General features: G+C 37.4%; 1 protein-coding gene across 1 annotated transcript; it reads right to left on the bottom strand.

The window, feature by feature from the left end:
- Positions 1–1,735: 1,735 nt before the first annotated feature.
- Positions 1,736–16,800, bottom strand: adm2a (adrenomedullin 2a). Its single transcript, XM_052120905.1, has 3 exons — positions 16,711–16,800; positions 15,996–16,261; positions 1,736–6,450 (listed from the first exon to the last, which is right to left on the bottom strand). Exons 2-3 carry the CDS (start codon positions 16,088–16,090, stop codon positions 6,027–6,029), a joined length of 519 nt encoding a protein of 172 aa, XP_051976865.1. The 5' UTR covers positions 16,091–16,261; positions 16,711–16,800; the 3' UTR covers positions 1,736–6,026.
- Between the last annotated feature and the right edge of the window lie 1,011 nt (positions 16,801–17,811).

Here is a 17,811-nt window from a genome sequence, read left to right on the forward strand (position 1 = left end):
AAGCCACGTGATAAAATGCACGGATTGACGGTCTCAGACATGAAGGCAACTGAGATTTGTCCTCCACCACCCGGATTGAGGCGAGTCACTACGCCACTATGAGGACATAGAGTGCATTGGGAATTGGGTATTCCAAATAGGGGAGAAAAGGGGAGAAAATTAAAAATAACACTAACTTCAATAAATTAATAAACACTAAGGTTGTGCATTATTTTATGGTATTTAGACCTCATTTGGCTCTAAATGACACCATTCATTTTCATATAAAATAAGCTAATTTTATGTTACCTTAACTTCAATATAAACCTTAGTTTCAGTAAATTGAAAGAGTGTCAAAACTCTTATTTTATACATATGTCTTGCATTGGGGTCTCTGGTGACATCTGCTGGATCAAAAATAACAATAATGTGAAAGGACAGTTATGTTCAGTAGATGGCTTCAGTGCTGCATGCATTAGCTGAGCTCTTAGCCAATGTTGTAACAAACTTAATTTCTAGATATCATCACAAGTTATTCATTGGATTTATTTTTAGACATTATAAAAAGTAATTATTTGTTAAATTGCATTATTTTTCTAAACCACTTGGGTTGGAGTGTCATATTTTGCAATGATGCTCCAATATGCTGTTAAACCTAACCATGCTGCCACAGTTAAATCTGATTGTGCTGCACAGAAAAGACAAATTATTTTGTTACCTGTCATTTATTTCAAACAACAGAATTCTTGCATAAACTCAGACTTTGACCTGTGTGCTATGTTTGGTATGTGTGGACAGGTTTGTCTACACTTGTGAGTTCTCATCTAATGATGTGCACATGTTTGTGTGATGGTTAGGGTAAGGTTTAGAGGTAGAGTTTGGAAATAGAAAACATCATTAGCCTGATATGAAATCAATGGTAGTCAATGAGAGATCACTAGTATAATCAAACAAACCTGTATGTGTGTGTGGGTGTGTGTCAGCACCTGCTTGTGTTCCTGTATTGTATCTGATTTGTTGATTTTTATTTGAAAAAAAAATAAAAAAAATCTGTATTTAATATTTCCCATTCATTTTGTATTGAAATGAATGGCCTGGATGATGCAAGGCAACCATAGTGCTCCAGTACGCTCACCACACACCACACACTGGTGGAGAGGAGAGAGTGGAGTGATGGAGCCAAATAATGGATGGGGATTATTAGGAAGCCCTGATTGACAAGGGCCAAGCAGAGGAATTTGTCAATTTGCAATGACCACAGAGAGAGTCAGGGCCTCAATTTAACATCTCATCCAAAGGACAGTGCCTTTTTTACAGTATAGTGTCCCCATCACTATACTGGGGCATTACAAACAGGGGGCATTGCTGGACTCCCTAACACTTCTTCCAGTAGCAACTTCAGCTTTCCCAGGTGGCCTCCCATCCAGGTACTGACCAGGCTCATCCTTGCTTAGCTTCAGTAGGCGAACAGTCTTGAGCTACAGGGTGATATGGATGCTGGCTTGCATTTTGGTTCATAATCTCATGATTAGACTTGTGGGTTATTATAATAGTTTTCTGAAATACTTGAAATACAATTCTGATTGGCTTATCAGTCAAGTCTTTTTGTATAATGACTGCTACACTAATTATTTATTCATTTCTAAAATTAATTTCCCACATAGCTGTGCTATTTTCATGTCTCATCATATCACTTTGCTGTCTTTTTCTTTTCAAATAATAAATCATTTCAACTTGAATCACCATTTATTTATTTATTTCACAAGTAGCCATGTAATAAACAGGAGAATGCACAGAAAATATTTACTTAAATATAAAATAAACCCCATCCGTGTGATACAAAACCCGAAGCTATTGTTTATTTTGTGATGTTGACTGGCTAGTTGTACATAAGTCAAATGTATGTTACACAAGGTACTTGTAGTCTAATGTCTGTTATCCATTCAGAGTCACAAAGAACTGACTTTCAAATTTAAAAGAGAACAAAACATCACATTTATTCTCACTACTATGTAGTGCTTTATTTCACAGAGAAAAAAGGACATTGTATGGGAGTGAAAGAACTCATCTTGTTGTCTTTCCTAAAAATACTATTTTTTCCTACCCAGAGGATATCTCTGAGCTTTAAGACAACACTGTATGTGATAAATGACTTCTTTGGTGACATAGATACTCAAATGCATAAATAAATTAACTTAAATATTATCACCAATAATAGTATTCACAAAGTGTATATGATACTGACTGTGTCCACCCAGCTACTCATCATTCAGTGTGCTAACACCATTTAAAATACATTCACAAAGATCCTGCTAAAAACTCATTAAATAAAACTCTCACAGTCACATCAGTCTTAAGTTCAAGTGACAAACACAAAATATGCTCCTTCTATAAAGTGCTTTGTGTAACAACACAACTGGCTTTTAATATCTGCTAAAACATTGGGTTTGGGGGTATGCTCCAAAATGCTCCAGGATGAACACACACATATTGTCCTCGTGTATCTTTAAAGGTCCCCAGAACACAAATTCGTAATGTTCAGTGTGTATTCCTTCACTAAGAAGAGCAGCGGTCATCAACATTAGTGTGAAAACTAATGCATTGTGCTTTTCTTAATGAACCAAGTAGAGCTTTGAAGGGGGACAAAGGTCACAAAAATAAGCTGCCATGATACGCAGAACATGGGGGCAGCACACTGTTTCAAGAAAAACACACTTGTACAAATAACGATCAGGGCCAGATACTGACGTATTTGTTACGTTGCAACCCATGACACCAAGACATTAACAACAACTTATCCCTAAAATAAATAAATTGATAGTTCAATTGAAAAAAAAAACAGGAATGTGATCAATATATATGTCAACATGAGGCATGTAAAACTAAAGGCTCTCCACGTGCATGTACACACTTTAAAAAGTACTGATTAACCAGGCTCTCAGCAGTTTAAAGCCTTTTAATGTTCAGTCACGAGAAATGAATCAGATCGGTTACAGCAGAGAGAATGGATTAGATATATAGAGAGCCTTCGAGCAGATTAGTTGTAAAAGCACCAGTGACCACTCCCACCAAGTTCCTATGATCATCATTATTAGAATTAGACATGATAAGGAGAGTGACTTTTACAATTAAGTCCATCAAATCCGTTGCAATTGAAAATCAAGCCCATTCAAAGATAAATACTTGCATTGGCAGTGAAATTAATGGAAAATTAATAAATCACCATTGAATTACAGTATAGTGTGAATGCACAGAAAAGTAAAATCAAGTAAAATCAGGTTTTTTGGTAGATTCTCTGCCTTTTTGGAACAATTCGGGAAGGTTGTTTTGGAAAAAGAGAATGTTAAAGGGAGAGCACACCCAAAATGGAATACTCTGTTGTCATTTAAACACCCTCGCGCTGTTTTAAACTCACGTTCTTCTCCCCGGAACACAAAAGAAGATGCTTCGCAGAATGTTAGGGACTTACAGCTTCAGTCACCATTCACTTTCAATGCATCTTTTTTCCATCCAATGAAAGTGAATGGTGAGTGAGGGTTACATTCTTTTTAACATCACCTTTTGTGTTTCATAGAAGAAATAACAAGTCAACAGGTGAGTACATTTTCAGTTTTTGGGGGTGAAATAAATGTCGGTGTAAATTGCACTATAACATAGAGGTTATGCTGAGAGGTTCTTGGCCTGGATACTAACTTAAGACCACCAGAAGGTGAGTATTTCATGTTTTAGTCAGATTACTTCTGCTATTTTAATCCAGAGACATGCAAAGCATAGAGCACTTTGATGTCTCAATGCATTTCCCAACATTCATAGACTTCAGAAAAGTCAGGGAAAGTTTATGAAAGTTGTGAACTGCTCACCCTCGGCTGGTTTTAGGACTATTCTTCCAATGCCTGTTTGGTATTTTTGGTTTGTGTTCCCACCCACAGATTCAGACATGATTATTATAACAAAAAGGGAATTCTTAAAATACATGACACAAATAGGAGGTGTTTCTGGAAGGCAGTGTCACTGAAAGACTTTGGCATGCTGTGTCCTCAAATTTTGGTATAACAAGAATCTTTAATTAGAGTAACAGGAATTTACTTAAAAGAGTATTGGGTTAAATATCAATTAAGCTCAATTGACAGCATTTATGGCATAATATTAATCACCACAAAAATGTATTTCGACCCGTCCCTCCTTTTCTGCAAAAATGGAGGTTACAGTGAAGCACTTACAATGAAAGTGAATGGGACCAATTTATGGAGGGCTTGCATGCAGAAATGTGAGATTATAATTTCATAAAAGCATGCATTAATTCTTCTGTTAAAATGTATGTATTATTTGTTGTTTTTGCAGGATTACAGGGTTTATGGTGTTGCGTCGTCATGGCAACGACTTTACACAGAAAAGGTTAGTAAGTGATTTTATCACACTAAAATCATGTTAACACATATTGTTTACTTCCTGTGGCTATACTTTGAGTATTTTAAACATTTACAGATTGCCTCCATTCACTTCCATTGGAAGTACCTCATTGCAACCCCAGAAGAGAAAGAACAAGTTGAAATTACATTTTGTGGTAATCAACATCATGCCACAAATGCTGTCGTTTGAGCTTAACTTGTGTTGCCTCAGAATATTCCTTTAAATGACCCTCTCAAAAATAAGACAGTTAGTGTGTGTTGGGAATATTTTGTTTTTCATACTAGTCATTAAATCATTTTCTGACAAAATTATGTAATTTAATAAGGGAATAAAATAAAATATATGACGGTTTCTTCCTTTTCTAAATATGGTCAAGTGTTAGAATTGAATTGATTGGCAGAAAATGGTTTTAAACAGCCTTTTAGCTAATTTTGGGTTTGTAATGGAGCTGCAACCTAGGTTATGGTTATTTAAGGATATGTTATAACAATAATTTAGGAAACACTCAGAAAAGGCTTGGTTCTGTTTTATGTAGCAAAGCCCAGCAGGACTTTGTAAGAGTGGAAACCGAGATCTCGGGGATTATAACTTATTCTTTAGATGGCCGCTGTTGTCATGACTTTAGAATTTATAAATCATGTGACGTATAATGTTTCAGACACTGCACCACAAGGTGCATGGAAAAGGAACAATGTTTTAATCCGCATTCAGAGTAGGGTGCCACTATATTGCTATGCAATCTCAACCAAGTGACCAATGTGTTTTTAAAATCATTTAGTTTTTTTTAAAGACAATTTACCATTGTTTACCAAGCACACCCTATGATGTAAACTCGAGGTTTCAGTAACTAGTCAAGTTAGAATCTATGCTGCTCATGAACCACCTGAGGGCATAAGGGGCCTTTCACACCAAACACACTTTTGCCCATGATGTAAACATGCGCTAGATGGACGTCTTTGACCATTGCAGCGTGTTTCGTGAAATTTAACTTTTAAAAACCCATATATTGTCTCTTGAGTTCTGTTCTGTTTGGTGTGCTTTGTCTAGCTTTTTTAGTGCAAGTACGGTGTGAACGACCCCTAAGTTCCTTATCACCAATAACTGTCAACTTAAGTCTCCTAATTTTTAGTCGTCGTGTTGGAGAATTGAGGTTAGTGAGTTCAGTCTTGAAGTCTTTTGGAATACTTGGGCCTCGGCTTGACAGAAATCCAATCGCACACCTTGAAATCCACATTAAAGGCTTAGATGGCTTGATCAGTGATGTAGAAGTTAACAGCCTTAGATGAGATGGAGTGCAATGTGGCATCTCCCAGACTAATCTCTTTTCTGAAGAATAGAATTTATACATCACCTCAACAAGATGACAATATTAAATTAAAGACTCAAGAATAAAAAAGGGGGTGCCCATGGCCAAAGTTTGTTTAGAAGCAGCGAATTTAAGAGTTTGTCAACAAGTAACAGAGGTCCTTTCTGTCCAAAAAGGCACAGATTACGCTCCAGAAAACCAAGGCAAGAGAACAGAGTACTACAGCAGTATCTTATTCAAAGCTACTTGCAATAAAATAGACAAACACAAGACAAATATGGGTAACTCTGTTTTGTTTGGTTCTTAATTTAAGACAGACACTCTCCAAATCTTATCCGTAGCTGTGCGGACTGCGAGGGTTAATGGGGGAGGAGTCTTCACGTCCTCTTTGGCCAACCAGCTGGTAGAGGCGGTGACTGAGGTTTTGTACCTGACAGGTACCAAGGACGCATCCAACGCGCATCAACTGGGCGTGATGATGGTTGTGATGACCTCGTGAATGTACATAGCGACGACCTCTTAACCCTCTTTGCTTTGGGCCTCCACCTGCTTCGTTGGACTCTCCTTCCATTGTCTGAGTGATGTGGAGTGGGATTCCTGTTGGGTTCATTGAAGGTGGTGATTTGGAGAGGATGGCTCTCCACAGAAAGGTGCGGTTGATGGATATGCCATGGTCAGCGTTTGCTTGCTTGGTGATGTCTGGAGAGATGGTACTTCCTTCTCTTAGCTGATGGAGTCTGGCTATGAAGTCCAACCTGCAATAAGAAAGAGGTGGGACTTAGTTTCAACTCAGACAAATGTTACACTAACATGAGAATCTCAAGTTTGGGTTTTATGTTGTTCTTTGACTTTCTGGAATACTTGATTGTGATTGGTCAATTGTGGCATTCCGCAGTCAAATATTTCTATAATAACTGCTAAACTATGTTCTTACTAAACTATGTTCTTGTCTCTCAGGAGAATCTGTAGTCTCTTTTTTCACTTAATAAAACAAATTGTATGTCCATTTATTTTTTTGTTTGACAACTAGCCGTGTATGATTGGGATGATGTACAATCAGCTGGTCACTCTTGGAAGATAAACCCCAAAAGAAGATAAACCCCAAACAAGACCACACTGCTTCGCATTAGGACCAGCTATCTATGTATATCTTACATATTGTGTTGGTGGAAGAGTGTTGGTTAAACAAGTATAAATTATGAAAGCATAAAATGGCATTTATTGGAAGAGTGCATGGTGAAATTAGGTATCTGCAACTATTTATTACACAAAATAAGCATGATTCTTCACTTAGTGTCCTTTATTACAGAAAACTAAATGTACAGTTTGGTCAACTGTGCAAACATTATTGCAACCATATTTCTGAGCAAACCAGCTGGTCACTGCTCTGCAAGGGTATGACTTCTTGGGACAGAGCATACAGCAAACACTCTTGATTTGCTTTTTGTAATGGACAGTGTTAGATCCATCTGCTCTCTGTTTACTGGACACTCAGGCTTGATTCACCCCTAGTTTTTGCTCTGTGTTTGCATAGTGCACTAATTCAGGTCTTGTTTTTAGAATAAACATGCACTAGTTAGTAGCACAAGGCAGGTGCTTGCTGAGACGACAGCAGTTTTAAGCCTTCTGAATAAAGGACATCCACAATGCCGCACAGTGCATGATACAGTCCGCAATGACATTTAAAATTACATGCATTTTTATTTTTCCATTTTTAGTTTTAGATTCACTTTCATTGCATTTTTTCCCCCCTCCATATAATGAAAGTGAATGGTGACTGAAGCTGTCAGTCCCTAATATGTCCCTTTGTACTTGACAGGAAAAGAGAAAGTTTTACAGTTTTGGAAAAACATGAGGTTGAGTAAAAGAACACATAATTTCAATTTGTGGTGTAATGTATTGAAATACCATGAGCAGGGTTGCTACTTTAAATTGAATTAGCATGTCTGTTCATTATATTACAAATTATAAATCTCATCATGCAAAATTTTCCCTATAGATCTTAATGAAATGTAAAAGTACATGCATTTTTTGTTCTTTCATTTCCAAACTATTCTAAAAACTTGGTTAAGCATAGCTGTAAAAGAGTTTCCAGTTTATACATAAACTCTAAAGCTGAAATTTGAGAAATTACAGGGTGCACTGTTGGGTTGAACCATAAACATAAATTCTCACTGTATCAATTTAGCATTAAAAAAAGCTTGCTGAGTAACGGTGACTATGCCAGACATGTGTTACACATTTTTGCTGGCAAGTTCTGATGCCATATTTTATTTACATTTGGCAGATACTTTGATTCAAACTGCCTTCCATTGCATTTATATGGTAATTTATACCACACTATACATCAGTGTTCCCTGTGAATCAAACCCATACTTTGGTGTTGCTAAAGCGCCATGTTAGGAACTTATACTTCAACTAATTCATTATAATGGTCTTGTAACAGCTTCAGGATGGGCAAGGAGGCGGCGGGAACCGGCTGAACAATAAACTGAACTTTAATGATGTAACTAAACTTTAAACAATATTAAACAAACAAACACACACAGCTGTGTCTCTCTCTCTAGAACTGGCATCTCTGGCTCCCCTTTATCTCTCCCACTGATTACGAGACTCAGTGCCGGCCGTGCACCCTCACAGCCCAGCCACTCCCTCCTCCTCATCACAGGTCTATTTTAGGTTTGGATAATCAACACTTTATCAACTATTATTCAGAGTTACATGTCTCCACACCTCTGAGAACTAAATCTCACTAGTTAGACAAGATGAAGGCTAAACGCATGCCCCAGAGCATTGCTTTCTCTTTGAGGTTGATCCAGAGGGATTCTGACTTTTAGATGCTTGAGAAGAGATAATCACCTCATTTACTTCATCTGTCTTTGGCCTTTCACCTCTTCTAAGGCTGTATTACTACACTTCCATGTTTCTTTTTCTCCCGATTCTCGCCAATTTGGCATGCCCAATTCCCAATGCGCTCCAAGTCCTTGTGGTGGTGTAGTGACTCGCCTCAATCCGGGTGGCGGAGGACAAATCTCAGTTGCCTCCACGTCTGAGACTGTCAATCCACACATCTTATCAAATGGCTTGTTGAGCGTATTACTGCGGAGACCTAGTGCATGTGGAAGCTCAAGCTATTCCCAGCAGCATTCACGCACAACTCACTGGCGCGGCGCGCCCCACCAAGAGCAAGAAATAAATTATAGCGACCACAAGGAGGTTAAACCAACACGACTCTACCAACCGGGCATGTTGGTCACTCAGTACACCCTGGATTCAAACCACTTTACTTGCTGAGCTACCCAGGCCCCCATTCACTTCCATGCTTCTTAAATCCATCACAATTTTCTGCTAGATCACCCTGTCTCTTGGCTTGTCATCTTTAATGTCATCTTAAAGGTATCTTTCATGTTCAAAGCACAAACAGTGCAAAATCAAGTCTGAGCAGTAAAAATAAGTAATAGTAATAATTTAAGTAATAGTGATGCTTGCCTTAGCAAGAACCATTAAAGAAAAAAATGCAAGTTTCTCAAATAAACTATTGGGTGTCTTTCCAACCTGTCTGGATGGTAAATGCAGAATAAAAGTTGTAAATGCTGATTTTAACACTCTCATTGCTCATGGATGATGAGGAGGAGATGGGAGCAGTGATCCAGTCAGATAAGGCTCTTTATTTCTGCTTGCCTCTCTGTACATCATGTGCACTCTTCTCAGGTGCTTTCACTCAGTTCAACAAATTAACACTTAAAATAAACAGAAGCTTCTTAATATCACTCATATAGATCAAACACTCAACAGATGATAACAGCCGCCGCCGCCGCCGCCACCACCACTGCACACTTGTCTCATACTCTCTTTCCCTTCTCTGGTGTGTTTGGCTGTTTCTCTCCGCCATCACTGTAATGAGATACAGCTGTTAGACATTATGCCAACCAGCTTGACAAGCCACACCACTCCCTCTCGATCCTGCAAACAGACACACGACCATGCCCCCATCTCCACACTGATAATATTTGTTTTAAGAACTATCCTGTTTATTCATCCTTTTGTGATCCATTTGTTATGGTGTTGAATTAACAGTTCACCTTTAATTATGTTTGTTCAATTGTAAATCTCACCAAGCAACCTTTGCCCAACAGACCACAAGGAAATGCGATCTGTGGTTCTGGGGTATTTTTTACCTTGTGCGTGGTATTCAGCCAAGAAAATGAGCACCTGCCTATTGAAATTCAATCCATCTTGGGATAAGGGTGATAATCATGCTTTGCAAAGACTCAATTTGCAATGGTCTGAAAAGATAAGGCCCTTCCAGAAACTCAAGAAACATGCAAGTCTTACATGGCCTTGCATGTCAAATAAATACGTTTTATCTAAAAGGATAGATTACCCAAAAATGAACATTCTGTTATCATTTTCTTATTCCCATGTTGTTCAAAACCTGTTTGACATTATTTCTTCAGTGGAACAAAAAAGAAAATGCTAGGCAGAATATAAGGGACTGACTTTGTCATTGTATGGAAAATAGATGCAATGAAATTGAATGGTGACAAGCTGACAGTCCCTAACATCATCCTAACATCTCCATTTTTGTTTCACAGAAGGTCATACAGGTTTGGAACAATATGAGGGTAAGTGAATTATGTCCGAATTTTTGGGTGAGCTGTCCCTTTAAGGCTCCATCAAAAAAAGCGCAATCAACCCGATTCCTTTCATTTGAAACCACTTTGATAGGCACATGCCCAGATATAAAAGCCTGCAGTCTGTGGAGGTGGACTTTGTGTCTGAAGGATTTAATCTTTTGTAATGCAACTTGTCTCATGTTCATTGCTACCTTTGTCTGCTCACCTTTCTTCTTATTTGGTATTGGCAGACTGCCACGAAAACCCTGTGATGCCTTGCGGGAACAATTTCTTTTGTGGGAAAACAAGAAGATCAGATATTTATTTTGATTAATTCCATGATCCTCCACTGAGAGTGGCAGGTCAAATATGTTTCAATCCAGTAATGTTTGTTTTTGCTGTAAGCAGAGGCACAAAAACCATATATGCAAGCGGCTCACTAAAGGGGGCATAGTCGCAACCCCCTCAACCCCTTTCCAGTCTCACAAGGGAAGGCAAACTTGCTTGAGACAATGCAAAAAAACATTTATGTGAGATGCCGTTTTTCAGTGAATCTGCATAATGTGTCTGATCCTAAGATACTGGATATGTCGAAAACAACATGCCAACATCCCATGTGATCATGTTGAAACAGGACCAAAGATGTGAAAGTGCATTCTAACTGTGTGTTTAACTATGGGCATGTCAGTGGTTAGCTTATAGTGTTAACTAAGTGCTTTTTCAGTCATTATTTCTCTGTTTGTTTGTTTTTAGGTTTTTTATGGTTTCTGTACAGAATGGAAACATACTCAGAGAGGATGAGGAGGAAGGAATTTATGTCTAAGTTACTTATCCACAATGGAATTCTGCCTTGTGGATGAGTTTTCCCTCAGCTCTTGCCGCTAGCATTAATGACCAAACAGCAGGGTGTACAATGGTAATGTTACTGTTGTAAACGGAGGATCGTATAGCCCAAGTCCAAACATGACCAGGCCAGATTCCCATTGAGTTTGAACCAACAGGTTTCCTTCAATTTTGCTAATATCTTGTTCAATATCACAACAAAATCAGCATCTTTTATTACTGACTATGAAAGAAGAGCATTATATTGGCTGTTGTGCCACGAAATAAACAGTAATAATTTGACATTGTTGATGTTTACATTGCTGCAGCTACAGACAAATGATTTTCTTCCATTTTCATGTAAACATAGACCAATGGTAATTTTTACAGTGAATTATCATACAAAGACATCCCTACACTACCAAAGGTTTGGAAACTTGACTGTGTTTATGTTTGTCATGATGTTAAAAAACATTTTAGGCTAAGGGGCCTGGATAGCTCAGCAAGTAAAGGCGATGACTACCACATCTGGAGTCGAAAAATGGATTCCAGGGCATGCTGAGTGAAGCCAGTCAGGCTTCCTAAGCAACCAGTTGGCCAGGTTACTAGGGTGGGTAGAGTCACGTTAGAGTAACCTCATCGTGGTCGCTATAATGTGGTTTTCGCTCTCAGTGGGGCACGTGGTTGGTTGTGCGTGTATGCCACGGAGAATGGCGTGAAGCCTCCACACGCGCTAGGTCTCTGTGGTAATGCGCTCAACAAGCCACCTGATAAGATGTGCGGATTGACAGTCTCAGACGTGGAGGCAACTGAGATTCATCCTCTGCCACCTGGATTGAGGCGAGTCACTATGCCACCACGAGGACTTAGAGCGCATTGGGAATTGGCCGTTCCAGATAGGGGAGAAAGTGGGAAGTAAAAACATTTAGGCTTACGGTTAAATGTTGAAAGATGAGATATCCAATCCTTTGAGTGTCTGGTAGTGTATATTGTGTCTATCCAGTCACTGGTATTCTAAGTCACCACTTTGTTGAACCATATAGTGATTGTTTCAGTCAGGGAACTCAAATAAGCTAAACACACCACATATAGCGATTCAGTTTTCTGCTGTTGTTTTAAAATTATATTTGACTTGTCGCTTGGCTGCCTTAAAAATATTCCTTCACAAACGAAACCCTGAAGATATTATGTAAGGGAGAAAACTAGGCTGTGTTGAAAAAGCTATTTTCAGAGGCCAGTGGTAACCACAGAACCTCAAGTTCACATGAATCAGACGACATGGTAAGGTAAATTATAAAAATTCTTTGGTGATATTACAACGGCTTCTGTACGTTCTGTGTAATTGGGTGGATATCGAATGACCAACACTAAGAAGTCCATGTAAAGAACGGCAAGTTCTACATCTATGACACAAACTAGGACATTACAGAGTGACAAAGAGACGGAGAGATATTCAAAGGTCAAAGACAGAAAACAAGATGCTTTGCACCATGAAATTGCCCTTTTCACTGTGAAACAGCCCCACCAAATTGAGTTCCCAAGCTCACATTATTTTCAATGGAACTGGGTTTCTCTTAAAAGGATAGTTTGTTCAAAAATGAAAATGTTGTTATTATTTACTCACTCTTATGCCATCCCAGATGTGACATGACTTTCTTTCATCTGCTGAACTCAAACTGTTTAGAAGAATTTCTCAGCTCTTTTGGTCCAAACAATGCAAGTGAATGGGTGGCAACATTTTGAAGCTCCAAAAAGTCAGCATAAAAGTAATCCATAAGACTCCAGTGGTTAATTGTTTTCGTCAGTAGTGAGATGATAGGTGTGGGTGAGAAACAGATCACTTTCACATTCTTCTGCTTGTGTTTTTTGGTGATTCACATTCTTCATGCATATTGCCCCCTACTGGGCAGGGAGAAGAATTTCAAGCAAAAAAGGATTTAAATATTGATTTGTTTTACACCCACACCTATAATATCACTTCTAAAGACATGGATTTAATCACTGGAGTCATATGGATTATGTTTATGATGCCTTTATTTTCTTTTTGGAGTGTCAAATATTTGGCACCCATTCACTTGCATTGTGAGGACCTACAGAGCTGAAATATTCTTCTAAAAATCATAATGTGTGTTCCTCAGAAGAAAGAAAGTCATCTGGGATGTCATGAGGATGAGTAAATTATGAGAGAATTTTCATTTTTGGGTGAAATATCCCTTTAAGGCAAGGTAAGTTTATTTATATAGCACATTTCATACACATTGGTAATTCAAATACAAATACATACAATTTATGTTTGAATTTAATTATTGTACCCTGCACTTTCTTTATGGATTCCTAGCTCCATATAATTATATTATGTTATGTTATGTTTTATTATATTATATATATTACTGTATTATAAGCAAAGCCCTAAAGCTTGGAAAGCTTCTTTTACTTTGAAAATAATAAATGCAAATCTACATTGAGTCTGCATTATGCAAACCAGTATGCAGTATGCACTGAAATAAGTTAACACAGTTGGTGTGAATCATTTTCAAAAAGTTCTCTCTTTTGCCATCTTGCATTTTAAAAGCACGTGGTATTTTAACAGTAAACAAAAACTGTCTGACACCTCGGTATTTATCACTGTATAACTGTAGTCTGACTTGTCAGATGTCTGTGCTTGAAAATCTAATGACTTCACTAAATATCATTATCTGAAATGGCCTTCATGCAGCACAATTATACTGTAAATACTGTAGGTCAAGGACCGATAAATTCCCATTCCATTCCGTTTTGGTTTGCTGTCAAGTGTGGCATTTTTTTGGTGGGTGGAAGACTGTCATAAGATATTAATGAGCTGCTATAAAATGATTGAAAAGCTCTGAGGGAAGGGCTGGGGGACTATGCATCTAACTTAAATCAAACATACTAAGTACTGCAGTAGAACAGTAAATATTTTCTATTGAAACTTTTCTACATTTCCAAATTTAGGTGAACTAATTTCTTTATAATGCACTTCTTTTCCCCCCACTGTTGTTATTTTGCTACTCAGGCTGAAATTGTGGAGAGAACAAGAAGGCCTTATGAGAATGGAACAATGCAGAAAAGTGAAAGTGAATTCAAGGATGTCATCTCAACATTTCTCTGCCAGAAGAGGGCACACTGACACTCACACTTACCAGTTCATTCCTTTTGAATACCTTCATCAGTCATCAACAACCAGTACTGACATGGCCTCAAGATGTCAAGCATGTCTTTTCTTTAATACTTTAAGATTGCTGTTTTTCAATAATAACTGCCCCAGTTTTCTATTTCAGAAATTTGCTGCCAATCAAATGTGCATTGCCAAAAGTGACACATTACAACTCTGGTGTTAAACTGAAGATACATGTATGTACATCTGGTCTGAAGCTCACGTGCACATTTATCCAAAAGTAGGGGGAAAGACAAAAATACAAAATAAAAAAATCCAACACTTAATTTAACACTGCATAACAATTAAAGACATCTGAAAGGAGACATATATTGATAAGGGTTGTGCCCAAATTATCTCTTTGTCAGAATGTTGGGAAATTATTTCATATTCGCCTAACCTTGACTCACAGAAGTGACGCAAGTCCTTATCGTAGCTCAAAAATACATTGTACATTAATTTCTGGTGCTGTTCTGGAAGCATAGCAGTCATTAGACTTGCAACAAAGTAATCTATTAATCACATAAATCCCAAAGTCTTTGGGATGTGACCATGCCTGGTTTTGCCAGTTCAGATAGAAGTCAAAAAATAGATGATGCAATGACTAATGGTGCTTACATTTTGTAGCCTAAAACTTTCATTAATAACATAAATAAACATTATTACTATATATAATGCTTAACTAATTGTATTAGTACATTTAAATAGCTACAACTTTTTTTATTTTTACATGTTCATATATGTTGCCTATATTTATATCTGAATACATCAGCTGCTGATATGGTAAGTATGATATGTGTAAATTAATTAATAATGAAAGTCACTATAAAGTGCTATTTGTAAAGGTTTCAGTTCTGACTATTGATGTGCGCTGCAATGGGTCAGATGATGGGATGCGTGCGTTTACTGAGTCACGTCTACCATCCTAACTGACCTTGTTCACTGCACTATCTCGCTCGACACAACACCCACTCTTTGTATAGTAAACTCCCTTTGCCTGTTGTACATTTTTGTGCCAATTTACTTCGAAAGGCTGCGCAAAACTTTCAAAAAGATTTTGTCTTTCAACAGGTGCGCGAGGACGATGATGTGGCAGTCCAGCGCACTTATGTGAGAACCAAAACATTTTCATTCAATCAAAAGAAAAAGTTTGAGACCATTTTTAAGGAGTAACGGGCATGACTGATACCTGCTCCAGGAGGAACGTTCCAGTCTTATTGCATCAGTTTCATCCTACCAGCTTAATTCGATTGCGATTTGCAAGCTGTCGATCCGATTCCGAATTCGATTAAATGTGATTCGATTCTGATTAATTTGGGCATATTTCTAATGTCCATTTTGTTGCATGTGTAATAATTCCTCTCTCAGATAGCCTAATGCTGTAAATTATACGTGGAACCTTCTAATTTACTACATTACGAAAATATTTATTTTTAAAAGTTAACTAATAGGGCATAGTAACTATGCACTTCAATTGCTATGTATTTAAATAGTTGTAATTATTTAAATACCTGTATAAGAATCAACACGAAAACAACGCAATCTTTAAAAAGTACTGACAGAATCGATAGATATAGGAATCATTCATATGAAGATTCGCGATTAATCGGAAAATCGATATTTTTTATTGTTATTAACTGGACTCGCGCCCCAGTGTTTTAAGACATTTAAAAACGTTGATTCTTACCTGTTCTTCACCAGCGGGCTTCCCACCGCTAGAGCCAACAGTTGTGAAAAGAGCAGGCTGATGCAATACACATTAAGCAGGAAAAACGTTCTCATCGTGGGCGAATAATGCTCTCACACCCCCCAGGACAGGAGGGGGCTTCAGTGCACCTGTACGATATTCAGTTTCCAGCTAATGAATTCCAAGCTTCCAAGTTGGTCCAAAAGTCGCACACAAGAGTGTGTCCTGCTGGTGTGTCTCAACGCTTTCGAAAATAATGAACTTTCCTACACAGAGAAGGGGAGGATGAATAAATTAATTAATCAGTGCCCACTTAATCTACTACAGTGCAAATAAATAATATTGCTCTCATTTGCTGTGCATCAGACATTTTGCAATTGACACCCTTTAACTACAGAGGTTCACAAGCATTCAAATGACAATGATTTAATACAATGAGACTGTATGCTTGCTTATACTGTATTATTCCCCTGGCTAGACTTGCATGGATTAACGTTGTGCACAAAGTTGTTCAGATCAGTGGCCAACGAATTACAACTTTGTTTATTAATATTTTCAAAAACATTGAATAGCCTATCCTATATCCTATCCTGAGTATCTACATTCATGGTACATTGATATTATATTCTGTTTTTATTAAATGCTTTTTTAAAATATATATTTCTATATGCATTATCTATTATATATTATATACTGAATGTTATATTTTACTGACCTTTATCTCAGTTGAGGTTATAGCGCCACCGCAAATTTGTCTTGAGAATTTTCCCACGGGTGCGCACGCGCTCGCCTAGATCAAGTTCTTGTGGAGTCTGAGGTTCAGCTGACATTGGAGCGTTTAAATATGGACTGGGCGGGCCTACAGAGCGATTTCAAAGGTGTGCCAAAACCCTTTCACCGTGTGAGTCATTGTAATAAATGGGCAAACTTCGGATTTAAGTCAAAATGCACAGTTATTCCCTTTACAGTTTAAGGATATTGACTGAATCTGAAGAGTTGACTTAGAAGTTATTGCCCAATTATTAAAAGCTTCCTTGATATTAAATTTTAATAGCAGCAATTAAGCTGTAGACTATTGATTGATAGCTTAAATAGGCTAATGTATAACTTATGTCTTTAAGAGATAAGAAATATATGGTCTAGCATTGCATTACTATATTTGGTGGTAAATGCAATGACATTGACCTTAAAGGGACTTTCAAATATATCATATCATACTGTTGATTACCACAAAAATAAATTTAGACTTGTCCATCCTTTCCTTAAGAAAAAAAGGTTAAAATCTGGATCACAGTGAGGCACATACAATGGAAGTGAATGGGGGCCAATCAAATGGATAACCACAAGACGTAAACAATAAGCTTGTTGATATAATTTTAGTGTGATCAAATCATTCAATTACCTTTTCTGTGTAAAGTTATAGCCAATTTTACAACTTTGTTGCCGTGACGACTTAACACTAAAACCCTTGAAACTGTAAAAACAACGATTTAAGCAACTCTATAGCTCAAATAATACAGAAGTTTAATTGTTAATTGTGAATTATGAATGAATGTAGAGTAAGTGCTTTTATAAAGTTCTAAGCTTCATACAGTATTTCTCCAAACAATTGTGAGTGACTCACTGTAAACTTGATTTTTGCTTTTTTTAAGAAAATAAGGATGCATAGGGATGCATTTAAATATTTGTTTGCGGTAATCAATATTATACAAATGCTATCAATTGAGCTTAGCTTTTATTGATCAGGAATTCATTCAAACATTCTGATCAGACAAAATGTAACCATTTAATAGCAACAATATCATAAATTACAAGC

The sequence above is a fragment of the Xyrauchen texanus genome, chromosome 47, assembly GCF_025860055.1.
Source record: "Xyrauchen texanus isolate HMW12.3.18 chromosome 47, RBS_HiC_50CHRs, whole genome shotgun sequence".
Classification (NCBI taxonomy): Eukaryota; Metazoa; Chordata; class Actinopteri; order Cypriniformes; family Catostomidae; genus Xyrauchen; species Xyrauchen texanus.

Coding starts and splice junctions, on each gene's coding strand:
- adm2a (XM_052120905.1), bottom strand. CDS start 16,090: ATGAGAACGTTTTTCCTGCTTAATGTGTATTGCATCAGCCTGCTCTTT. Junction 6,451..15,995: donor AGCCCGCTGGTGAAGAACAG/GTAAGAATCAAC, acceptor TTCTTATTGCAG/GTTGGACTTCATAGCCAGAC.